The sequence below is a fragment of the Podarcis erhardii genome (genome assembly GCF_964252035.2).
Source record: "Podarcis erhardii genome assembly, chromosome: 4".
Taxonomy (NCBI): Eukaryota; Metazoa; Chordata; class Lepidosauria; order Squamata; family Lacertidae; genus Podarcis; species Podarcis erhardii.
This window is the reverse complement of record NC_138508.1, coordinates 55,379,973-55,406,770: the sequence shown is the minus strand read 5'-3', so window position 1 is coordinate 55,406,770 and position 26,798 is coordinate 55,379,973. Positions and strand designations below refer to the sequence as shown.

The following is a 26,798-nucleotide window of genomic DNA, read 5'->3' as shown; positions in this document are numbered from 1 at the left end:
GGCAGCAATTTGTAGGATCAGGCTATTAAAAGGAACAGAATTTATGATATTTTGAATTGCAGGAAATTCCAGTGACTATTCACAGCTACTGTTGCAGATAGGTTGCCACACACTTTTAGCATGAAATGTTGATAGAGGGGGAAAAACTACTACCTGTTGTGGATATGGCGTTGTTCTGAGTTTTGTCTTCATTTTATTACTTCTAGGTTTTGTTGCTTTTCTTGTTTCTTGTGAGGTAGACGCTGAGTTTCTACATGGAAACTGTGATTTAGAAATGGTGACCTGGTCCAATGATAATGGGAGTTCCTTATATTCTATATCTCTGAAAAAACAACAACAGCATTGCAACAGAGGAATGGTCCATTTGCATCTTTCTCCTCACTTAGGTGCCCCCAAGCATTTAAATTGGGGCGGGGGGGAGAACCTCAGGCCTAAGGTGCCAATGTGATCCTTTGGGCTTCTCTAGCTGGCCCTTGGGGCTCTGTAAGCCATGCATCACCCTCCCAACGCTCCTTGAGTGCTCTTGCCTGGCTGTAGTGTTTCCTTGAACTATGATAGTATCTCTCAGATGCCTAGATGGAGACTGTGCGTGTATACACACGTGTACAGCCGGCTGCATTCCAGGTACACACAAGGTAAAAACCACACCCTTTGCTCTATCTACTTTTGCCTCCAGCCTTGCCCTCTGCTGGCACATAACCCCTGTAAAGTTAACCCTGAGTGTATGTTTCCCTCACACTGAAAAAGGGTTCTCCAACCCTGGCATAAAGAAAGCTTCCAAAAAGAATACCAGACATGCCGCAGTCACTGGACTATTAAAACTGAATCCTTAATGCACAAAGAAATGATAGGAAGGGGTTGGTAGCCGTGAAGCTAGGTTAGGAGTTCAATTCAGGACACCTGAACTCCAGACACTGCCAGAGAGGAGTAACTGGGCCACCTCTCATACTTTCAAAGCTTTCATTCAACTGCCTCTATAATACTGTGTATGTAAGCAGTTATACACTCTCAACCTGTCATTTGTTCATAGTTGTGCAGCTGGAACCCATTAATAGTTAATAATATATTTGAAAAATGGCTGCCCTTCTCCATGCTAAAGTAATAGTCTGCCTCCGTGTCATAAGAATGGTTATCTCCTTAGGTTGTTTTTTGTTTAATTAGTTTTCTGGAGTTTTTTTTTGGGGGGGGGGTTGTCATCAACTGATCTGCACCTGCATTTTCTCTAAAAGAGCTGCATTTATCCCAATGCCATTTTAGTTCATTAATATGTCACAGTGTAGGGGTAGAGCAGGACCAGCCCTAACATTAGGCAGAGCAAGGTGGACATCTCAGGTGGCAGATGCTGGAGTGCAGGGGGGCAGTAGCAGCATCGCCCCCTGATCCCTACCCCAGCTGTGCCTCTCTGATGCAGAATAGAATTATGTGTGTGCAATGCAGCCTGCATTGTGCCTCCTAAGGTAGACTGCTCCCTTGATGTGCAGCGAAAGATGTTGTACAATTGCCAGTGTTGAAATAAGATTTAACTTCTAGTTCAGGCAACCTCTGTACATGGAAAGGGATGTGCCCTCTTCTACCTTGTGTCAGGCAGCAAAACATCCGTGGCCCTGGTAGACGGACTTCAAGAAAGGTTTTCAATAATGTCATTTTATGTTATTTCAAATGTAGTCATTCTTTTAGTATTAGATTGGTTGTCTAGAACACAGTCTTCAGCTGTGAGATTGACGCCCAGAAGTGAGTTGGCCATACCAAAATACTTCCCCCCCCCCCAGGAAATGATGTCTACCTTACTAAAACCTGATAGAGTATTATAAAGCACAACAAATATATATATATCAGTGATCAACATTTTAAAGTAACAAAGTGGAAATCAGGATGGAAGAAACAGATAAAGTTATCAACATGAGACACTGAATAAAATGAATGTGGTATACAATGGTAGGAAATATGGACTTACGTTAGGACATAATTAACACTCACTATGCAGTGAGGTCGTGATGAGCGGCTGTTGTGTACAATCGTGGCATAGCTCTGGACCCAAACCCAGCCACTGTTCTTTGACAGCAACCGATAGTACTTGGTTGTGACTTGTCCTTTCACCAACACTATAAAACATAACATGAAAGGAATTTAATTATACTCATACTCTGCCTTTCCTCCATGAAACTTGAGGTGGCATATTTAAGGCTCCCAGGTGACCTTCTGTTCAGACATTGACCCAGACCTGCTTGGCTTAAGAAAGTTTGTTACATCATTGATTTTCAGGCCATACCATTCTACTTTGGTTTATTTGTTTTTTAAAAAGAGCATTTTACCCTTATAATTGAACTTTCAAGCAAGGGCAATATTTCAGTTATTGTGACTGAATGTTCTCTTAATACAGGTCTTATCTAATACAAAATCCAATAAATAAAACACAATCCTAGATACGTCTGCTCAGAAGTCCCACTAAACGTGTATAGGATTGCAGGCTAAAAACTCATTTGAGCCTTCGTTTGTGCTTTCTTGTACGCCTGGACTCTTGCCTAATTAAAAGTTTATCCAATTCTCTTATAGCTGTAATACAAAATCTCAAACCAAAACGTGTTCTGCCTTCTGCCTTCTTGTATATCCTTTTCTTAACATCCCATATTGGCTGTAGATTTAAGAATGAAGTGATATGGAGAAAGAACATTTTGGACTATACTTTCTCAGTGGCTGCTTTCTGACAATCATATCTTGGCTTAATAAGCTGAGGTATGAATGAGCCTCATACACCTGTATGTCGCTACTCTGCTCCTCTCTTTGTGCAAGACAGGAAATTTGCAGTTAACTATAGCTTCCTGTTACAACTGAAGCAGGAAACTATGGTTAATGGCTTCCAAACAAGCCAGGCTATTTAACTTTAAAGCATGACTTTATATTTTAGCAGCTTATTGAAAAATAGTGGTTGCTTGAGATCCTGCAACCACTTCCATGAGCAGAGAAACGGGGCACCACAGTTTTGGGAACAAGCAGAAGTCCTGCTCAATACACGGAACTAGTTGTACAGTTGTCTAGCTTTAACCTAGAGTTCTTTCCTCACAGACCACTTCCCAAGCTTCCGGATGCATGTATTTTTTCAGAAAATTAAAACATCTCTATTAAGTCAATATGCATACCCTTAAGAGAATTTGGATTTTCTTACTATAGATTAGTTCAGCTAAGATAGCCGGTGCCTGAATGTTCTTTACATTTATTACTCTGAGCCAAACAACATACCCAATTTCCATTATAAATGTTACTGCCTTCCACAGCAGCCATTTTCTCCCAAAGGTGCTGTAAACAGTTGGGAGAGGATAATATTTGGTGGGAAATCAATGCAGAGCTCCAAAACTTCAAAATAAAAGTTCTCAGGCTTGTCTAAAAAGTGTGAATTATTTGTTGTTGCTATTTATTAAATTTATCCAGGCAGCCTTTGAACACATGAATTCTGCCACTACTGCACTGTCAGAATACCAAAGAAATTCATTATGATTAAAAAGGAGTTGCCTAATCTGTAATACACATGAAATCCAGAGACTTGTGCACAAATATCATTCCTACCCTAGTCATCCTCATAGCTTGGCATGTTGCTAATGAAGTTCTTTAGGAAATCTGCTAGTACTGGAGCAACAGCTGTAACAAACTGTCAGTCACTTCGTCTTCTTCCAGTACTAGCTCACATTTTCTTAACTTGAAGAATATGGATATGAATAATCTCTGAATCATCAATTTACTTTGCTTTCAAAATTTGTTCCAGCAGCTTCACATATTAAAAAGTTAACACCAATGAATTAATATGAAACCCAGGTGTAGACAATACATTACCATTTTACATGTGAGTTTTTTACTAGGAAAGCTGTGCCCAGTCATAGTTCCCCAACACTTATTCACAGTATAACTCACATCAACATCATTACAAAATTATTTTACTTGTTTTCCATTACTTACAAAGATGGTGAGCATATCGTAAATGAAATACATCACATCCATGCACATGGTGGTAGAGAGTTTTCTCTATCAGGTCCTGTGGCTCATATCCAGTTAATTCAGTCACTCTAAAAGAAAGAAATATAGCTAATAAGCAGCATCCTTAAATATTTTACAGCAATAAACAATTGCTCTCCTTTTCCAGAAATCAAGTTTCCTGAAACCTTCAGAATTACAGTAAACCCACAACTTATGAACATTTAAGTTGTGCGCATTCACTTTTACGTGCTTGGCAAAAAGCATTTTAAAAAATCAAAAGGGGCAGAAAGGGGGTAGGCATCTGAGAAAAAAGACTCTGGCAATCCCACCTGCTATTGAACCCAATGTGTTTTGACTATACACAATTTTGGCTTAAGGAGCAATCCCTGGAATGTAACCCCCACATAAGTTGCAGGCTTACAGTATACATTTGTTTTTAACTTTATTAGCTTCATAGAGTACAAAATCTCAACAGTATATTTAAAATACCTATATGCATTTCAGTATAAAGGATTATGCTGAAATATAGCAAGCATTACATAGCACCGATCTATTATAGGGGAATGCTATAATAACAATTCTCACTTTTAAGCAGAAACATTTTCAGTGGCTGTTCCATTTGGTAAGATAATGAGTAGGTATGGTGTTGACTGGTTAATGGGACAGAGGATGAATATTTGCTCACATTCAGAATTGCCGAAGGATACAACTAGCAGTATTGCAGGATATGGTACAGATGAAATAAATTGTGGGGCCTCCTACAGGGACTCTGGGACAATAATACAGACTAAAAGGGTACATAAGAGATAGCTTCCTACTAGAGCACCTGCTGGATACTATTAAGTCTCATTCCTGGTCCAAATGTGGAAGTTGTTATTTCTTTGGGATGCATTAAATTTATGACGGCCCTCCAGCTGTTTTGGGACTACAACTCCCATCATCCCTAGCTAACAGGACCAGTGGTCAGGGATGATGGGAATTGTAGTCCCAAAACAGCTGGAGGGCCAAGTTTGGCCATGCCTGGTCTAGATGCTTTATTGCTATCTCTTTGCCTGAGTAGGGAGGGTGGGGGGATACATTCTAAGTGTGCTCAATAGTATGTATCAACAATGTGATAGTCAGTTTTTCAAACAAATTTATTACTGTCTTGTGAGCTTCCTTCTGTGCTTAGAGAGCTACTCAAGAAAAGAGTAAGCAAATATCATTTTCTTTACTGCTGGCAAACCCACAAGTGACATTTACCTTTTGCCAACATTAATGAATATAACAGGAGTGATTAATCTGTAGGGCCTGTAATCAGTTTATAAATATAAGAGAGCATAAAAGAAATTAGATACTTGTCTTAGGAGAAGGAATAGCAGTGTCCCTTAAGAGGGATGAAAAGAACATTTAAGTTAGATATTACAGAATAACAGGACAATGAACACTGCAACACAAATAACTTGGGTACAAAAAAAATTTAAGGCCCTACCACTGAGGATAAAAGGATAAAATATGCCTTCTGCAGCACCTGTACGATGTGAAAGTGTGATCATTGAATTTATGGGACTGGCAGAGATGACCGGCAGAATTCGTGACCAGAGGAGAGAGACAGTGGAAGAGGACTGGGAAAAATTTAAAATTTATCTTAAAAACTGTTGTAAAATTTCGGAATGTTAAGATGTCAAGGGATTTGATATAAAGAATTACAGCTGTAAAAATTTAAGATTAAGAAAATTTTTAAAGAGAATTAAATATAAAAATGGATGAAGGATTGCTAAAAAATTTTAAAACAAGGATGCAGTGAAGGGGAGGTATGGGGAAGTCGTGTTATGTTTGTTTGTTTTTTGTTTGTGTTGTAAAATTAATAAAAATTATTTAAAAAAAAAAGAAAAGAAAAGAAAGTGTGATCATTTCACTGTCTGGACACAAGATTTGCACAGTTACAACCTTCACTGCAATATAACTCATGTGATAAGCTATTATTATTACAGGTCCTCTCAGCAGGAATCTCATGATGTAGCCATAGGGCAAAGCCATCTTGTCTTAACTGGTCTTTAAAGATACCATACTTTTCCGTGTATAACATGCCCCCTATTATGGGGGGCTCAAAATTAAGAAAAGGGGGGATTTTGGGGGGAGGACTGCCCAGAATTGTTGAGCACATCGCCAAATCAACCAATCTTCTGTCCCAACGCCAAAAAACGCAGCACATTGGCTGCCCAATTGCCACAGTGACAGCCAATCAACACCAGCCGTTGCCACAGCCACCAATAATCTCCAACTAGCAGCAACCAATCCGATATCCCCACAATGCACACTACCCATGTATAAAATGACCCCTAATTTTGAGTAAAAAAAACCATAGTCTTATAGACAGAAAAGTACGGTAATCCAGATTTATCTAGGGATCAGAATGCTAAACCCATCCACATGGTCCATCTTGTTTGTCACCTGTCTTTGATTATCAATAGGTATCAGAGAAGGTGCTATTATTACTTAGAACAATGATACTAAAGGGTTAGGCAAGGCTTCCCCCAACTGGTGCCCTGCAGATGTTTTGGACTTCATCATCAATGGCTGTGCTGTCTGATTACAGATAACAGCAAGAAAATGCTAATAAATTTTGTGACATTGATTTTTATCCTTTCCTTGGTGGGGGGAGAGCAATAGGGTATTCTACTCAAAAGCCTAAAATATAACTCTTTACAAAGGCATTATATAGAACTAATTTCCTGTTTGTAATGAACACAGAAGAGGAAATGAGTTAATACAGCAAATGAAATTAAGCACTGCTGAGAGTATTCATTTTCCTCTACCACTAAGGTCATGAGTTTGCTATTTTGTCTTGAAGTCAACAGATTTTTCATTTATCTCTCACGTTCAATATCTGGTAAATTTTGAAAGTAAGATACAGAAATTTAGTAGCGTGCTTTTAGCCTCCTTTTGAAAACTGATAGAAACAAATACTCATATGTCCACACCCCTACCCTATTAACTTTTCAGTTCTTCTCTACATTGTAACCTCCAGCACTGCTCCACTTGTAGATAATTTTAAATTATTTCTCCACTAAAGTTTCAAAATGTACTGCTTAGTTGAACACCAAGGGAAAGGTCACTTATAAGTAGCAATGGGGAAGAAATTGAATTCAGTTAGCTTTTAAAGCCAAATTAATCAAATTCACACTCATCTGAATTTTGCTGTGCAGTTCTCCAACCAATGTTTACAAAAATGCATATATTAGAAAGATATTTGTATAAGAATGAATTATCTGTGAAAGCATACAGAAATACATTATATTAGTAAAAGTTGCTTTTAAAAATCTGTACATTAGTCAAAACTGCACCCAAAAATATGTTTAGGAGGATAAATTTGCCTACTAAATTTGCACTAAAATGCTGAAGAATTTTCATGAGGATTAAAAATAAATAAATCACAAATTGCTGTAGAACTGAAGTTAAGACTGGAAAAAATGAGAAGCTTAAAGAATAAAAAATGACAGATCCTTTCATCCCACCTTATGATCAAAAAATTATCTGTAGCTCACATAGCACAGACATAATTCAGTGTCTTACCCTAGTACATGAGTCGACCAAAAAACTACTGGGTTAACAACCTGTATTCCCTTTTCACTTCACTCCAGATACAAGAGTTTAACTATATATAAGTAATATAAAATGCTGTCAAATACGAAACACCATTGCGTAGCAACTAAGATATTTTCAAATATACCCATATCAAATATCAACAGATGTCATGAGCAATATTTCAGTTCAAGAAATATTTACAAAGACAACTTCACAACCTACTGTTTCTGTCCAATATCCCTTTCCCTATTATTTTTAAATTTTGCTAAACTGGGAGCAAGATAAAACAAAACATCTCAGTAAAGACAAAGACAAACATGACCAAGAAAGAGCAACACGGCTGCTAACAAAACAGCAAATATTATTGTGAATTTATAGTAAGTTGTTGCTTAGACTGCTTTGACCATATTTATAATTAAAAGGTCCATAAACAAACAAACAATTAGTGTGAATTAGTTTTATTTCTTTTTAACATGCAGTGGTTTAGGGCTGGGTGAGGTATGTGGTACACAGCAGGAACAGCCAAAGAAGACTCTCCTGTTCTATTATTTCTGTGGGAATTCACTTCAGCATTTTAGCAGCAAAGGCCTATTTTGTATTAGTTAGGATTCAAGCCAATATTGACATTACATCTTACAAATGGCTATTTTCATAGAATCATAGAACTGTAGAATTGGAAGGTACCCCAAGGATCATCTAGTCCAACCCCCAGCATTCCCATATTATGGTATGCAAGCTATACAAACTGTGACCTTAGGAACAAAAGTTGGTTTTGTGATAAAAGTACAAACTAAGAACTTCAGAGTCCTGATGTGTGTATGAAGTTTTGCCAACAGCTTTCTAGTTAAGCTGTGCCTCATTTGTCAACTTTGTCATGGAGCAACTTAGTACTTCCTCTATTCTCCACTTTGCATAATTAAAAGAATGTCCAGTCTTCAAAAGACAACCTCAGTCTTCCAGTAATTTTGGTTAACTCAATTTCAACTATTACTGCTAGACGCTACCAAATAAAAGTATTTACTCCATGAGCAGTGGCTTGTCCTACAGTGATACTTAAAGTGTCACTTTATCCTATGTTCATGTTACAGGCGTAACACGTATAACATACAACAAAGCTTCGTTTTCAAATGCTGTAACAATTCAAAGATAATATTGTTTCTACAGTTTTGTGTGGATTCTATTCTCTTGATCTTTTTCAGCTTTATATTTTTTAGCTATCTTTTGCAAGTTGCCACAAACATATGGGAAAATGGAACAACCATTTTTTTAAAATAAATTTTTACTTACCTTGAATCTAGAAATATCAGTTTTAGATCTAGGCTTGCTCTGAACATAAACATGTTACTATGGAGTTTGATCTCAGTGATTGCACTCGGAGGTAATGATTGACCTACAGCAACCAGCCCCACAATTTGGTAACAGGTATCATACAAAGACATATCCAACATGTACTGACGTATCTTCAAATAGCCACTGCAGTGGATCACCTGGTATGATATGGGAGAAAAAAGGTACAGTTATGAAGGAGAAACGAATGACTAAGATGGCCTCTTGACGATGCTGTTTACCTAAAATCTCCAGTATATATTCTGTCTCTCACTCACTCACTCACTCACTCACTCTCTGTGTGTGTGTGTTTCCTCAGTAGTCTTTTTACAGGTGAATTGGTAGGTTTAAAGCAGAGGTCAACATATACCATGTATTGCATGCCAACACTATATGACAATTAAGCTGACATTAAATTGCAAAGATCTTCACTCTACATTCTCTAGATACATTCAGAGTATCAAATTATTTTTGTGGCCCTCTGAATATTTATTATACATTATCTTCTTACAACATAATGCTCAATGTGAAATATCCAGATAATATTTGATTTTCTTTGCATAAACCTAATTAAACATGCATACACACAAATTTAAATTATACATTTGATAACCCTATGTTGAAATGCACACACAGAACACTGTTTGGTGATTGTACCGAAGTCTTGCCATAAACAGTTATCAGCTTGGAAGGAGGGAGGCAGAGATGAGTGGTGGCAGAAAGACCGACAGAAACTGAAAGACAGTAGGATTGTGTCCCATCCCCTGGGGTTGCCAACACGGAGTCCACAGGTCTCAGTAAATAATCCGCTCAAAAATCTGCAACGCATGAGAGTCTGTTTGCTCTTTCAGCTCAGCTCCTGTTTGCACTGGTTTGGCCTCTCCTACACTGACCACACTCCCATTAAACATGCCCACATTTCACTTGAATGGACACACACCTATTCTGAACAAAGAGAGGTGCAAAGAACTTCTCTCTATGAGTAGTATGGCAGTTGCTGGGGTAGATGCCTTTTTCCACACTGATGCGACAGGGGGGACATGCACAAACCATTTGGTAGTCCTGAGTCTTTTTCTGCTCTTTTAAATGTGGGTGAGTTATGCCACACACCCTAGAGCAGCCATTTTATGCCACCCACACCATGTTAGCCATTTTGTGGTTGGCGCTCATGGCATAATTCAACACAAAAAGATGTGAGTGTGGAAGCACTGCGCATGCAACTGGAGACATGCCTCTTTCAGAGTTTGTGATTGTGCACAGAGCTTATAGCCATACCATCAGTATATGCATAGGCTCATTCACATGGCATGCTGAACCTTCATAGGGATAGAAGCAATTCCATTGGCTTCTCCACATGCATTCATGATTCATTAAAATGTGTAGCCTATGCATATTTACTCAAAAGTACGTTCAGTGGTCTCAATAACATGTACACATGCAGAGGCTTTCCACCTTTGCCTCCTCACATTCACTCAAGGAGAGAAGAGAAGGAAGAACTGCTGTGCAATTTCCACCTTCAATCCATCTGATCCTCAGAGTTTTCAGTTATCCTTGCAAACAAGCCATTTGCTATTTGCTGTGGCAGAAGCTGCTTTCATAGAGGCTGCTGATGCAGCAAACAAATGACAGCCAAAACCGTCGCAGACTGGATTTGGGGTTGGCTTCTCCCAGGACATAGCATGAAGTAGCAAAGGAAAACACGCAACACTATGATTGTTTACTTGGGAATAAGCCCCAATGAATTCAGCAAAGCCTTCCTTTTGAGTAAACATGCACCATATCAGGCTATAAGCTTTACTGCAAAGCATTTGCATGTCTGCACAGGAGGCTGTGGACCTGGAAGAAGGAAATGGGGAGGAGAGAGAGGGAGAGGGAGAGAGAGAGAGAGAGAGAGAAAGAAACGTGCATGGTGGATGCGCTGGGGAAACGGAGATTGCCCAACAGTCTGCTAATTAGTCAAAGGAGAAGGTACAAAATACACTGGAGTTTACCTGCCTAAATAAGTTATTTGTTTAATTTCCATATTGCCCCATAGTGAAGCATTGTGGGTGGTTCACAGTAAGAAAGAGCTTTACAGAGCAAAACACCGTAGCAAGCTGTATGATACCAGGCCAGACCATTTGCCTATCTTGCCCAGTAACATCTACTATGACAGGCAGAAGTTATCATGGGTCTCTGGCAGAGGTCTTCCCCATCACTTGCTACCTAATCTTTTAACTGGAAATGCTATGGAGAGAACCTGTGACCTTCTGTACACAAAGCACTGAGTTATGATCCCTCCCCCAAAGCAAGACAAAATATCCAGCTTTAAATCTAACTCAGCTAAGAGGCCCTTTGCAATAAAGGAAGGTTTTCACTGGCCCCCTCAAAGGTAATAAGAATAGTACAATACAAGCCTCACTGGAAGCAAAGTTCAATCACTGGGGAGCCTATGGCAATAAATGCTATTAATCAGAGCTGTACTGAATCTTCACCTGTGAAGTTTTAAAAAGAGTGGAGTGTTACACATGCACTCACTGCTTATCTTTTTTGCATACTGTTCTTAGGTGCTTCTTTTCCTGATCTGCCACTTTAGTGCCTTTTATAAAAATGGAATCCCAGACACATACAGCATGAGGATGTCAAAGAGACAGTCAACTTGGCTTCATGGTGTTATCATGAAGCTATATCAGAATGATGTCTTCCTGACTGCATTTTGAATAGTCAAACATTTTTGCCATGTTTCACAAATCCACACATACCACCAAAAAAGAGTGAAGGCAAGTTTCATGATGGGGGGGAATTTTTACACTCCCTTCCATTTTGGCTCAGCCCTAGTATCAATGTCACAGATATTACTGTATATTACTGTAAAATATGTGTTTGCTTTAAGGCAAGCGTCTATAATTAAAACCTGTTGCCCTGCGAAGATGGCAAAAATCTAAGCACTTTACCTTGTAACCACTACATGTTAGTCCTGCATTCCGTTTGGCCAAAACACACTTCATTCGCAGAAAAAAAGATCTCTCTATTTCATACTCTGAAAACAAAATACAAATGTTTCAAGAATCTTTACAATATTCCTTTTGCCATTTTAACATAGTTTTTAATATTAAACTTGTAGTGCATTTTTTTAGTTATGCTTACAAACATGAAGCATGAATATGAAAGTGATAATTAGAATGCTTGCTAAGCCATTATTTGTCACAAGCCTCATGATTTTAAGCATCCCTCAAAACCTTAAAAACATGAATTTATTTATTTTAAACATTTTTAGGCCAGTTTCTGTACTATGTTCTCTGAAATGCCATCATTCTCTCAGAGGTATCATTTTTTACATTTCAGAATAAACATTTTACATACTTTTAAATATCCAGTGACATCCCTTCTTCTTCTTCCATGGTTCATTTTACTTATCTTCCATTCCTGCATATTTTACTATAACCAATTAAATCAGTTCTCCATTTGTACATTGTTTAAACATTAATCACACTGATGAATTTATCTTAATGCTGCCAGCGTTTTTAGCTGTGTGCAATTATTTTCCATATATTCAATAAATATTTTCCACTCTTCTTTAAATATGTGTTCTTCTTGTTCTCTTATTCTATGCGTTAAGCCTGAAGTTCTGCATATTCTAGCATCTTACGTTGCCAGTCCTCTTTACCTGGGACCTCACTCACTTTCCATTTTGGTGCTAACAATACTCAAGCCGCTGTTGTTGCATACATAAAAAAACTTTTCTGACATCTGGGAATTTCTGTATGACTTATTCTCTATAAGAAGGACTCCAGTCTTTTTGGGAAGGTTATTTTAAACATTTTTTTTCAACTCATTATAAATCATTTCCCAGTACTCATTTACTTTTTTACATGTCCACCACACATGAAAAAAGTATTTCCGTTCCCTTACATTTCCAACACATATCTGATTCTACTTTATACATCTTAGCCAACCTATTCGGAGTTAAAGACCATCTATGGATCATTTTCAAATAGTTCTCTTTGAATGAATAACATGCAGTAAATTTCAGATCATTTTTTCAAAGTTTCTCCCAGAGGTTTAAATCTATATTGTGTCCTATATCTATTGCCCAGTGTGTCATTGAAGCTTTAACTAGCTCGTCACTCATTTCCCATTCTAATAAAAAGTTATACATTTTGGACAAAGGTTTATCCTTATTTTGTATTAATTCTCTTTCAAATTGTGAGCTTTGGTCCAAAAGTATCCACACTTTGAGAAAGAGTTCACTATTAGAATAGGTCAAAATCAGCACGTTTAAATTAACTGGAAGGCAGTGTAGCTATTTTAAAACTCCAATATGACCAGCCCCACTGTTACATTATGCAGTAGCCGTAGTTTCTGAACAGTCCTCAAAAGGTGTCCCACATAATACAGTATGTTACAATACTCTAAATGCATACATGGAGAACTGTGGTCAGGCTATCTTCATTCTTGAGAAAGATAGCAGTTGGTGTGCAACCGTTAGCAAATGAAAGGTGCTTCATGCCACAGAGGTCACTTGGGTCTCTGAAGCTAACACCTCCATATTGGGAATCTGATTTTTCAGGTGGAGTACACTATCACCTGACAACGAACCTGACTATAATGAACAAGAGAAATTGAGCTCCATGCTATCAAAATATTGAGAACACCCCAGTCAGTAGATTTATATAGATGCTGTCCATCGCGTGGAATAAAACCTGAAGAACACCATAGAATAACTCCCAATAAGCAGCCTTAATAGTTGATCATCAAGGGAGCAGGAGCCCACAACATTATACACCAATTTCCACCAGCCAACCAGTTCATCAAGATATCATAGTGGATGGTACTGGACACCTCTGAGAGGTACAGGAAAATCAACAGGATTGCAATTTCTTACTCTCTCCTCACAAAGGTGGCACCATGGTGATCAAAGTTTCTGTGCCAAACCCTAACCAAAAATAGATTTAGATAATCAGTGTCATTCAAGGGTGTCTGGAGTTGCGTGAACACCTTCTCTTCAAAAGGTACATTGATAACTGGCAGGAAGCTGGCACAATTGTCTGAGTCCAGTATAGATTTTTTAATGAGTTGACAGAAAACTGCCTTATTTAGTGTAGAAAAGACAACCATCTCACACAGAGATGTTCATTTCATTATCTTCGGATTATTTCTGAATATTTAGGTGTTTTAAACTTATGCTCAGAATGTCAAATTGGAGCACAGGGTTTCAAAGTATATTCCATTGTTAAAAAATGATTTTAATAATATTATTTGCAATTAAGATGCTTTATTTAAATGCAGAATTATACTTCCCTTAGTAACTTCCCAAACTTCCTTAATGAGGACTTCCACATTCCAGCAAATTGAGAAACAGTGTGATCCTGTGCATGTCTACTCAGAAGTAACTTCACCAAGTTCAGTAGAACTTACTCCCAGCTAAGCATACAATCACAGCCTAAATTTATTTCCTATGGATTAAGAAGTTGACATTTTTGTGCTGCTTCCGCCAAATTAAGGTGTTTACATGCTTTCACTTTCTTCCATGTAACATTCCTACATGGAAAACAGTAGTTCTTCACAACAAACAGCTTACGAATATGAACAATACACATGTAAACTCACTAAAAATGGACTTTATGACATCTGTACTAAGATCTGCTAGAAATTAGAGCAAGATACTAATTCTCACCTTTCTGGACATGTTGGAGGCACATGGATACTTAGCCCTTGAACAAATATTTGGACACCCTACATCTATGCACAACCTGCTACCTCCTGCTGACTACATTCATTTTTCCTTTCCTCAAGGACAGGAGTCAGCAACCCAGCACATGTGGCTCTTTTACACCTTTGCCGCGGCTCCGGGACGGATACTAGCGAGGGGAGGAGGCGCATTGTGCGCCCCAACACTCCCCACTGTGGCGGGCGCTGTACTGGCTGTGACGTCGCATGGGGGCAGTGCGTGCGTTAGTCACGCACCGTCCTGACGTCACCTTCCCGCCCGCTGTCAGATCGCGGCTCCGGAGATATATTTGTTTTAAATGTCGCAATGGTTTTGCGGGTCCCAGTTACTTTTTCTTCGGAAATGGGTCCAAGTGGCTCTTTTTGTCTTAAAGGTTGCAGACCCCTGCTCAAGGACCTCTGCCACACAGAGCACATCCTTGCTAGCTAGACAATTGCAATAAGCTGCCTGGTGAGAGATCATAGAATTGTAGAGATAATGCAGGTCCATACAGCTAGCAGGTTGATATCCCCTGCAGACAAACTACGAGAGAGACAAATGACCCACCCACCTATCCTTGAATTGCTTGAGGATTTTGTTTGGTCTTCATTTTTAAGCAAACTGACTAGATTTGCACTTACCAGACTAATACGTGGATCAGAATGCAGTTATCCTTCTGTTTTCATACTTCTCCCATTTTGCAATACAGGTATCAGCTCAAAAATGTACCAAAATGCACACAAAAATGTGTATTTTAGGATAAAATGCGTTCAAAATGTGTCTTTTGTAAAAATAATAATACATTGATGTGATTTTTTTTTGCTTTTAAAAAATTGCAGATAGTTGCAGAAACAGATTTATGATCATATGTGAACCAACACAGACCAGAAACATGTTGATCCATCCCTAATCTATAGATAGCAAGAAGTTTCCCAAACCTATGAAGCTATGTAACTCCTGAGCCACCTAAGAGCTAGGTTCATAAACTAAAAAAACAACACAAATCTATTGGCCTAACGCCTATAAAATCCTGAAGATCTATCTAACTAGCTGACTTAACATGGTACATACAAAACATGAATATGTAAGCCATAGCTTTACTTCAACACATTCAGTAAAAGATGACATTAGAATAACAAACTTGAAAATCTTTTTCTGCAAGGTGCCTCATAGTCTGCTACATTTTTTTTTCAAGTTAGCAGCTGCAGCAATCTAACTGGTAGCTAAAGACCCTTGATGCTATAGCCTACATTCTGAGAAAGAGCAGCCAATCTACAACACACTTAGGAAACATGGCCACAGTTGAAACCATGAGACTTTTAAACCTCTTCAGGATCTCAGCATCTTTGTCAATTGTTTAGCAATAAATCCACTTGAGTGATCCTGTCATTGTTTTTTGTTTTGTTTTGTTTTGCTTTGCTTTGCTTTTTGCACTGTATTCTCACCCAGCTGCTACTGCTGGCCCTTAAATAATCATTGTCAAATCACGGAATTTCCATTGAAGAACTGTCCACTCACTGAGTCTTCTAAGAGCATATATCTGCTGCTTCAAGTTAAAGGACAAGTAAGGTAATGGCCCCTGGATGGTTAAGTCCAGTCAAAGGTGACTATGGGGTGTGGTGCTCATCTCGCTTTTCAGGCCAAGGGAGCCAGCATTTATCCACAGACAGCCTTCTGGGTCATGTTGCCAGAATGACTAAACCACTTCTGGCGCAACGGGACACCGTGGAGAGTGCCAGAGCTCACATGGATTCAAACCACTGACCTTCCAATCTGCAAACCCAAGAGGCTCAGTGGTTTAGACCACAGCACCACCCACATCCCTAAAGGACAAGTGAGGGGTAGTGGGATTTAAGACAAAAGGAGTATGTATGAGAAGGAAACCCATCCTTTTCCTTGTCTAGCTCCAATACTAGAAGTACAGCACAGAGAAAACCTCTTAAACGAACGCAGAGAGATAAGGATGAGGAAGGGAGGTTTTCCTCCACTCCCTGCATGCTCCTTTTCATGGAAATCCTCCCTGCCCGCTTTATAAATAAACCAGTAAGTTCATGTACAACGACACAAACACACATACACCTACCAGGCGCTCAGATTAGTAGCTTTGCGAATTCAACCAGAAAGCAAAACAAGGAACCCACTCCAGAGTTTCAAGCAACATTCCCCTTTGCCTCCTGGGGTTTAGGTCTTCCTTAGGAGATCCCACTCCAAGAAGGAGAGCCACATTCCAAACATCTCAAAGTTTGCTAAACAAATATTACAGCTAACTTAAATGGTCAGTTTATTGCTCCCTACCTCAACACCTATGTTTTTTGTAATTCCCCCCAGTGCAAACTGAGCCATCCTGGGAGTGGCTTACAGATAATAATGGTGTTTGATCCTCTAGGCTGCTACTACTCAGACCATTTCTAGCCACAAAAGCTTAATTATTGGTGGCTGGAAAAACATCTGTTCTGTTTGAATTACAGTCATACCTCGTGTTGCGTTCCACTCTTGTTACGGACTTTCAGCTTACGAACGCGGCAAACCTGGAAGTGTTTGCTTCCGGGTTCACCACCTGCACATGTGCAGAAGCGATCTGCGTGCTTCAAGCATGCGCAGAAGCACTCGATCGCACCGCGCACATGCGCAGAAGAAGCGCTCTAGTTGCGGACTTTTCGGGATGCAAACGGCACCCCGAAACGGATTAAGTCCACAACTAGAGGTACAACTGTATCAAGCACTTTAAAAAGAAAATTTGCAAATAAAACTCTAGCCAGTATTTTCCAGATACATGGCCTGCTACTGGACAATGTGTGATACTTAATGAATTAAAACCAAAGGGACAATTCATCTCCATGTGTAGCCACCATCAGAGGGGTGACACATGATGTGTTTTCTCCTTTCCCTCTTGGAGACCATGTACTGGCCATTACTCAGAACAAAAGGCCAGCATGGTTCTAGTGTATCCAGACCTTCTGCACTATTCCAATGTAATGGCTGGTGCATATATGACAAAGAGGAGGAAGGAAAGAAGAGACATTTACCAGGCCTTATAAGAAACTCTCCACATGTGACAAAAGAAATCATGCTCCACGTCATTTGTGTACCTTTGCCTTACCCATACATCAAATAGATTGCTGATACTTTGAAGATCAGACAATCCAGATATTAAGAGAGAACATAAAACAGACTCATCTAAACCCACCTATTTATTTACATCCAGTTTGAACTGAGATGCCAATTATCAAATACACATTAAAGATAAAATACTCATTTGATCTCGTCAATGAAATTTCAAATAAGTGAAAACAAAACAAATTCCTTCCAGTAGCACCTTAAAGACCAACTAAGTCAGTTCTTGGTATGAGCTTTCGTGTGCATGCACACTTCTTCAGATGAAGAAGTGTGCATGCACACTTCTTCAGATGAAGAAGTGTAACTTCAAATAAGTGAATTGTAACTGTAACTTCAAATAAGTGAATTGTTCTTGTTTTAATCAAGTATGTATCTTAAATTATCCCATTATCCCTATCTGTAACTTCAAATAAGTGAATTGTTCTTGTTTTAATCAAGTATGTATCTTAAATTATCCCATTTTCCTGGAAATTCAAAGACAACATGTCCAACTTCAAAAAAGATTTACAAATAAATATGTCCTATGGACATTTCAACAGTTTGCTCTGCTATACGCCACGGTATTAAAAAAGGAGGCAGTGGCTATTTAACAAGATACTTTAGCCCCTTCTGTGAAATTATATTTAGTTTTCATGCAACCCTGAATCATCCCTGAGGTGATGGAATGAAATCAATCTTACTTGCTCTCTCCCATTTCTATGTGTTTTGAAGAAGGATCACATAAAACTTCAGAATGTTTTGTTTGTTGCCAAATGGTCACAAAGCATTTTTCACAACTCTATACCTACTATACCCTTGTTCACAGAGCAAAGTCATTTATTATTTCATAACTGTAGTCTACAATTTAAAGTTTCGTCACTGTGAACAAACCTAATATTGCAACTAGGTATGCTGAAGAATGAAGTTTTAATATTAATTTCACGATTTGGAATGAGATGAAAGATGCTACATCAATATAGCTACATACAACACTTGGCCAGGAACCCTTTTTACATTTGTAAATTTCAGTGGATTAAGTGTTAGCATGTTAAGATCAGTACTACATCTCATCATCCTTTTTACTTGTATATGGTCATATCATATGGAAGTACCTTGTAAGAGATGAGGATGAAGAGGCTGGTGAGCTGTTAGAACCGCTGTCATTTCATCATGGTCTGATGGATGTATATACTCATAAATGCTATTACCGGTGAGTTCCACCTGTCAAGAATATATTTAATACATTCAGAACTACAGCAGATTTTTTCCCCTTTTAGTATTAATTTTCAGAGGTCTCTTGTGTGTAATATACATATGATTTACAAATACCCCACTGCATTTCTAACACTCCTATCATCTTCCTAGACCAAAAGCAGCTATCAACCAATAGCCATGATCTACAAGTTGTTTTGTCTTATCATGAGCAAAAAAGGTTCAGTTGCAGCATACATGACTTGAAGACTGTGATCTATGTAAATACTAATTACACCAAAAAAAGTATTCAGTGTTAAGTATGACTCTATTTTGAGCTCTAGAGTCAAACAGTTATTGCTGGAGGAGATAACAATGAAATAGAATGTTTAGTTCCCTTGATTTTTCACAATGGAAAAAAACCTCTAAGTGGCATAACCCCCTATTAAAAAATGTGTGATCACAGCTTGGATGGAGGGTGGTAGGGGAGAAATGAATAGCCCCACTCATTTCTCAAAGGCTAATCAGAGTTTGGTCTTTTCCTAAAGGACTATGCTCACACAACCCTGGCAGTGTGGCTGTTACATTGAGCTTGGGAACAGTGTATACACCATCCATTTGCACTCCTGATTCCTCAAACAACTGACATAGCTAGCTTTTCTATAAAGGTGAATTCACACCTTATGCAGATTTTACCATTGCAGTTGGCATTTAGTAGGTTAAAACTGCAAAACAGTCCTTTTTATCTTGGTCTGGATGAGCTATTAAGAGTCACAGGTTCAACCGTTTCTTCCTCCTCTCCTCTCCCACCAATTAGTAAACTCCATGAGACTAGTATTCTGATTGAGTTCCAACCAGAACTAGGACATTTAGGGTTGGAATGAAAAGCAGCTTTAACAAGTTTGTGAATTAGACTTCACAGTTCTCAGTAGTTAACTAGTTAACAACAGGTCTAAATTTAAATATGTGGTTGAACTCATGTGTTTTCTACAAGCATGTGCCTTGCTTTACTGAATTAAGGCATAGATTCATTTAGAGATTGGAATCTCAACCAATTTAAAGCTTTAAAAGCTGTCCCTCAGTATATTTTATAAGCCAGAGAATGCAGTCTTTCATCTGGCTAACAGCTATGTGAATGCTTATTAATGTTTACCAAATGTATACACACAATAGCTATGTGAAAAATTCAATCTTATCCTGTGGGCCTTCATTCCAGTTTTGAGGACACAAGTGGTATATAAGCAGGGGCAGATCCACCCACATGGAAACAAGTAGTAGTATCAGTTTGTATCTCTATGTCCTTTCCAAGAAGGAAGAATTACCCTGAATCAGACCTAACATAACACAGCTCTCTGTTTCTAGCTTTGTTGGGAAAGAGACTGTAAATGCAAAGAGGCAGTGTTTTACCCAAAGCCATTCTTCCAAAATATATTTTCCTACTTATTGTTCTCAAAAGGAAAAAAGGGTAAAGAAAGAAGGTAGAGTATTGCAGACAGGAGAGTGAAGGAGGCAACACAGTTTGCACAATGAACATTTTTAGGGAGTGAAGGATAGAAACTGGAAAGGGAAAAGGTGGTTTGAAAAGGCAGAAAAGGCAGCTATAGTAGAAATTAGAGACAGAAAGAACTTGGGGAAGGGTAGAACAGACATAGTCATACCTTAGTCTCTTAACAAGGCACCACATGTATAGAATTTCCTCGTTACCTATACAGTATTGGCGCACAGAAAAAGTGAGGGGAATCATCTCCCCAGAATACCAAAACAGCCAAAAGTTTTTTAAGAGTGCTTCTATACCTCACATACCTCCTTGCCATGCCTGCATTTAGGGATTTGCTACTACTAACACAACTAGTTGCTTTCTTTTACTCTATTTTTTCCACCAAAGAAATCCCTCATTCTAGTGGTGTCTGCTTTCCTCTGAGAGTCTCAGAGTAAAGCAGATGTCACCAAAGCAGAGCACTTTTGAAAAAAAATGAGAAGTTACTTTAAAAAATAGCTAGAAAATTGGTTTTTACTGTGTAGGCAACTCGAGAATATGGTGTCATGTCAGGGACAAGTCTAGTACAGAGGTCTTTTCTAATCAAAGAAAAGAAAATTATTTCAAAAGGTCCAAGAATGACAAAAATGGTCCTGCAAAAAACCTTAGTGCCCAACTGTTAATTGCCCCTGAGGAAACAGCAAGCAGGTTGCTTCTGCTGCCTTGCCCTTCCCCTCTTAGTGGTGCCTAGGCAACACGATTCCAGACTCTACCTCAGGTCCCCTGTCCTATCAGTGAGTTCATAAATAGTTACATACCATTCTTAAATCTTTTTTTAAGATAAATAACAATCTGTCTCTAATTAATAAAAGTCAAAGCAAATATGTGGATCTTCGCTCAAGGCTACAAGGAGAAGCCTGCAAAATGAAACTGGCAAGCTAATACTGACCCACCATGCACTTTAAGGCCCACATGGGAGCATTCTGTAAGAGCCACTCCACACATGAAAATAAACACCCTCTTTACTGTTTACTGAATCAGCAGTACTTCACACAGGTCTCAGGAAAAAAAACATTTCCATGATAGTGGGAACATCCAGTGTTGATAAATGGCACAATCGTCTACATCAGAAGGAAATCGCACTGAGTTTAAGTGGTATATGATTGCAACCTAAGGCTGCTAAAGAATAATTTTTCAAACCATTAAACATGGGCTAATTACAAGTTTTGGGCACAATTCATATTTCAAAATACTGTATCACATCCCAATTCAGCTTGCTAACAGAAATAGAATTGCTTTATTCTAAACACATGTACTTGAAAGTAAATACCATTGTTTTCAGTTGAACATACATTTAAGAAATTGTTAGTTACCTTTAAAATGAACAAATGTAACAGTGCCCTAAAACCCCAAACACTAACGTTTGAGCAGAACAGTAGTAAACCTGGTTTTATGAGTTCTACCATAAACATATAAAACGCTTTACTGAAAAGGCCACAAGGCTGGCAAAACTCAAGAAAAATTGCCTGAATTCCATGTGAACACTCATAAATCTGCTCTCTTTTTATTTTTTCCTAAAGCACATTTACTATAAAACTCAGGTTTCCTCTGTTTTCACAGCAGCTAACACTACAAGTGGAGAGACTGCTGTTGCACTCAGTTCCTGCTTGTGGACTTCCTACAGACATCTGGTTGGCCACTGTGAGATGGATGGGCCTTTGGTCAGATCCGGCAGTTCTTATATTCTTACTGCATACAATTCAAAACACAGACTGGAAATTTCCATATTTTTTTTCAGAGATCTATACCACAGCTCTGGCCAATGGCCATTTGTAACAACACCCAGCTAGGAATAAGCAGCACTTGCTATAATTTTATGACAAGTGGACTATGCTGTATCCAGCTTCCAGGGGGCTTTAGTAGCACAAGGGAGAGTAGAGTTAGCAAAGCACTTTTGTGAACTGCATTCTTAGTTTCAAAATGTATATAAGTAACAAGCAAAATGAAAAGTTTTTCCTTTACAGTGATAAGCTGTGTGAATTATTTAACTTAAAAAACAAAACAAAAATCCATTCAAAGGAAGAACATCATCATTCAATAGGGGGACAGAACTTGCTCCTACCTGTGATAAACCTAGATGAACAGAAGCAGTTTCTGAGATATACATTATTTTGCCATCAGATGCTACCACAAAAACAAACCCATCCAGAGTCTGCAAAAGAGAAAGAAATATAATAGAATCTTACCACTTACAATTTACAGTCAAGTTGCTTGTGATAAAGTTTTTTTATTTCCCCCTACAGAAGAACATATATTTTAAAACATATTACCCAAATTGGCTTGATGAAGACTAGGTTAGGTTGATTAAATATGTCTATCACTTCCCACTAAAACATCCCAAAATGATTTATAAGCAGGTAAAATAAATAATAAAATTAAGTATACAATAATAAAATTAAAACAGATTAAAAACAGATTTAACTGTATTATATAATTGGTGCTGCCCAATTACTATTATACACACACTATAAAAAGTTAAATCTAACTCATTCTCCCCTTACATATGCTAGTTTTACAGCAGCAGCAAATTTAACATTCTCATGTTGATATTGGGTTATTATAGTACTTAGCAAAAATCCTGAGTCCTTATGGGGGAAACCAATCCCAATTAATTGGTAGAAATAACTTATCACTATTTACAGTTTTAATGATTCCTGAGTGATGTTTTGCATTCTTCTGACTATTTTTATTAAGGGTTTTGTGAGCATAGAATAATCTGACAAGTGGCTCCTTTGAAACTTGTAATGGAAAGAACATGAATGTTTCATAAAATAAGTTTTATGAAACCATAATTTCAAAAACGATAGAAGGGAAATCCCTTGAAAGTTAAAACTACCTTATATAATTGTTCACAAGTAACTCTGCAATATGCTACTTTGACTGATTCTATAGTTATTGCTTGGGACCTAATATTGCATATTTTAACCAATAAGATAAAATGAAGGCTCAGCAAAAATTAAAGTATATTGTTGTATTTTAAAAACGCTAATCCTGATCACATGAATAGATTTAGATCTGCTTCAAAACACCATTTTGAGGATTCGGATATGAGTCACAAAAGGAAAGGCATCTCAGTCCCAGAAACATGTATTTGGAAGCAAGCTCTGCTGATTTCAGGGAAGAACCTTAATGCACTAGAATACCATTTCATATGCAGCAGGTCCCAGGTTTAATCCCTGGCATTGCCTTTTGAAGAATCTCAGGTAGCAAGGCAGGTAAAGTTCAAAAAAGCCTGCCAATCAGAATGGAGCAATGATTGAGAGAGGTGCCACAGCTCAACAGCAGAGCATCAAAGGTCTCAAGTTAAATTGCCAGTTAAAGCATCTCAGGTAGGCAGACTGAGAAAGACCTCTGTCTAAGACCTTAGAAGTTACTGCTTATCAGAGGACCAAATGTTCATTAAAACAAAACCCACCTCTACACAAGTGTGATTAGACTATAAGAATTCTCCATATGCAGGGAAAGAGGTCTACATTTGAAAAGGGAAATGTATTTCTAAATACTGTCCATAGATAAAGCAATTGCCTTTTATATTTACTAGTTCATATTTTAAGATGCTGGAACAAAAGGAAAGTAATAAAAGTCTGCAACAGAGGGGCAAGTTCAATGTTACCCCAATAAAAAATATTCCAAATTATTCTCTGACCTACTCTACTTTTACAGCATGTAATTAGAACCAGATTACTCTTTGGTTTCATTCCCGCCCCCCTTCTTCTGAACATAAACAAAACTTTGTAGCAGTATTAACATGGGGAAGAAATCACTGCTTTCTTAAATAAAACATTGCTTTAAAACATTCCTCATAAACTAGCAATTTGTTCCCCGATGTTATAGTTAGGCTGCATTGGCACTTCCATTAGAAAACCTTACTTTTAGTGGCTCTTTAAATACATGGCACTCCCCTCCCTTCTTTGCTCAAAGGTGAAAGCACACATATTTTCAGTAAAGTAGTTGCATGTCTTAAAACAACATTTATAATTCATAAATAACTGGACATTTTAAATAGTATTACATCATTATTTTGTGTTAAACACAATTTGAAAATAGTAAATTAAGAAGTTGCAGATATGTTATAAATATTAATTACTGCAAACCATCTCAAGCATAAGAGGTAAGATACACATTTTTAAATAGCTAGCAAATAAATAGATGCCACTAAGCTTTTTACTGTGTGCCAAACTATATTTTTGAAAAATTAATTTATATCACATTTTGTTTAAACATACCGGTATATTTGATTTTTGTCAACAAATATGTTCTAAAAGGTTTTTTTCTTAAAGTATACACTATTTTTCATGAAGTTGACTTCCTATGCAACAACATTATGACAAATAAAGTATACTTTAAGGATGTGAATCAATTTCTGTTTTCATTAAAGTTACTTTCAAAACAGGTTACATTCCAGCAAAAAGATCATTATACACCTCATTCTACATCAATGCCAAAGCATTTGTTAATGTATTACAATTATATACACCCCACTATCCAATGGAAATTAGTGAAACTAATGATTAAGATATGGAAACCTTTATCATACAGTGTCTGTTTATTCAAGTTTCAGAAGGCCCTGCAAATGTCAATCTGCTAGTAAAATGTGGTTGAAAAGTTTAAGAACCAAGGGTGCAACACTAACCCCCTTACCTAGAAGTAAACCCCATTGAATTAAATGGGAATTACTTCTGAGTAGACATGGTTAGAACAGTGGCATAAAGCGTGACTAAAACAAAGTTCTCAACCCTTACCTCCTATTTTCAGGGCTACCTTTACCAACATGCAAAAAGGTTACAATAGTGAGTGCAAGATGAATTATAGTAACTTTGAAAAACAGTTTATTGTTTTATTTTTCCGGTTTCACCTACTCAAGGCTGCATTTCTCTTTATTATACCTGTAAAATCAGGAAGAATTTACTAGCAAAAAAACCTTTTGTGAGGTGAGCACACGCATGTCTATACCCTTTGCAGCATTGGGACTTACACAATAGAGAGAAGCAAAATTCCAAAGTGGATCAACCAGATTTTGAACAACTGTATTTTCAGGTGCTAACGTCAATGGAAGATCTAATCCAGATGTTCTCCTCCCACCACAGGAGCCATGCGTTCTTTTAAAGGTTTTCCCTACTGAGCAATGAGTGAACTGAAATCTCCCATTAAAAATGCATGTTTGTGTATAGATATAGATATGCAGCTGTTTAAAAAGAGCCTATTGCAGCACATGTAGATTGACTGAAATGTGTGTATATGCAAGCATATATTATAAATTACAAGCCACTAGGGTTTCTTGCCCACTTATGCCACTTGATTTATGGTTGTCCTGCATACACAAGATCATCACATTCTTTCATTTTACATTAACCCATTCATTGCCACGCCCTAATTCTGTACTCCCAAATCATAACAAACCCGGAATGGAAGTCCCAATCTACTCCTAAGAAGAGGGAGCTGGCCAGCATGTGCCCATTTTCTCTGCGACGGGTTTATTCACAAGCCACGGTTGCTAGACTCATGGACCGTCTCTTCCCTTTCGCCTTTGAAACAAAAAAGAGGCGGCTCTCTCCAGGGGACCGAGCCTTGGGTTCTGAGGCGAGATCCAGTGGGTTTTAACGCAACGAACTTCTCCTGAAACAACACAAGCAGTATTGAGGCAGCAGCACGAATCGCAGAGACTCTACCTGAAGCAAATGCGAGCCCAGCTCCTTCGCGACATTATCCAAGGGGCCTAATCTGCTCGGCTGGCCCCAGGCGTCTCCCAGACCTAGAAAAGGAACCGAGAAGCCTCCGTTAACGCACAGGAATACAGTTCATCTGAAGCACTAGCGGGAGGTGCAAGTTGGCCTTTTTCCTCTGCAGCAGAGGGAGAGAAGCAGCGTAACATTGGCTGGGTCATATTAAGGGGAGCTGGGCCTCCCTGCCCTGCCTGTGCAGTTCCCCGAGCGGGTTTCTCGGCGAGTTAGGTGGTCTTTTCCTCAGGAAAATTAGCTCCATGACATTAGGGTTTAGATTCAGCTGAAGGCCGCCACGTTGCGAAAGGGCCTGGCCGGCCCACATGTTACTCAGGGTTCAGTTGCCATTTTAGAGGTGGGGGGTGATCCCCCACAAAGTAACATAAGCCTCCCTGAAATCGGCCGAGGGGACCTCGCTAAAGACGCCCTGAAAAAGAGTTTTGTACTCTCTCTCTCTGTCCTCTTCCCCCACACCACCCCCGCCATCTTCCCACAAGCCCTTGCGAAGGGAGGCCACGGAGGCAAAAGGCCGCCGAGCTATACAGTATTATTGCCTTGGTGCTTTTAAGTGCAAACGTTTGGTCCCTTCACTCAAACGCCCGCTGCTGTCGCTTCGGCAAATCCATCCATTTGCCCCTTTCACAAATCCTTCCGATTCAAGACCTCCCCACCTATACAACTTGACTTTGGGCGGAACGGTTTGCTA

General features: G+C 38.5%; 1 protein-coding gene across 2 annotated transcripts in view; it reads right to left on the bottom strand.

Moving 5' to 3' along the window:
• The window catches only part of SIM2 (SIM bHLH transcription factor 2), a 50,220-nt gene that overhangs the window by 4,762 nt on the left and 18,660 nt on the right, over positions 1 to 26,798 (bottom strand). For both annotated transcript variants that reach the window (XM_081859878.1, XM_081859879.1), the window contains exons 2-9: positions 26,042 to 26,124; positions 22,435 to 22,524; positions 18,757 to 18,865; positions 11,793 to 11,878; positions 8,821 to 9,020; positions 3,949 to 4,055; positions 1,955 to 2,102; positions 154 to 322 (exon numbers count right to left, since the gene is read on the bottom strand). In XM_081859878.1, the coding sequence (XP_081716004.1) occupies positions 154 to 322; positions 1,955 to 2,102; positions 3,949 to 4,055; positions 8,821 to 9,020; positions 11,793 to 11,878; positions 18,757 to 18,865; positions 22,435 to 22,524; positions 26,042 to 26,124 (992 nt within the window). The remainder of the gene's footprint in view (positions 1 to 153; positions 323 to 1,954; positions 2,103 to 3,948; positions 4,056 to 8,820; positions 9,021 to 11,792; positions 11,879 to 18,756; positions 18,866 to 22,434; positions 22,525 to 26,041; positions 26,125 to 26,798) is intronic.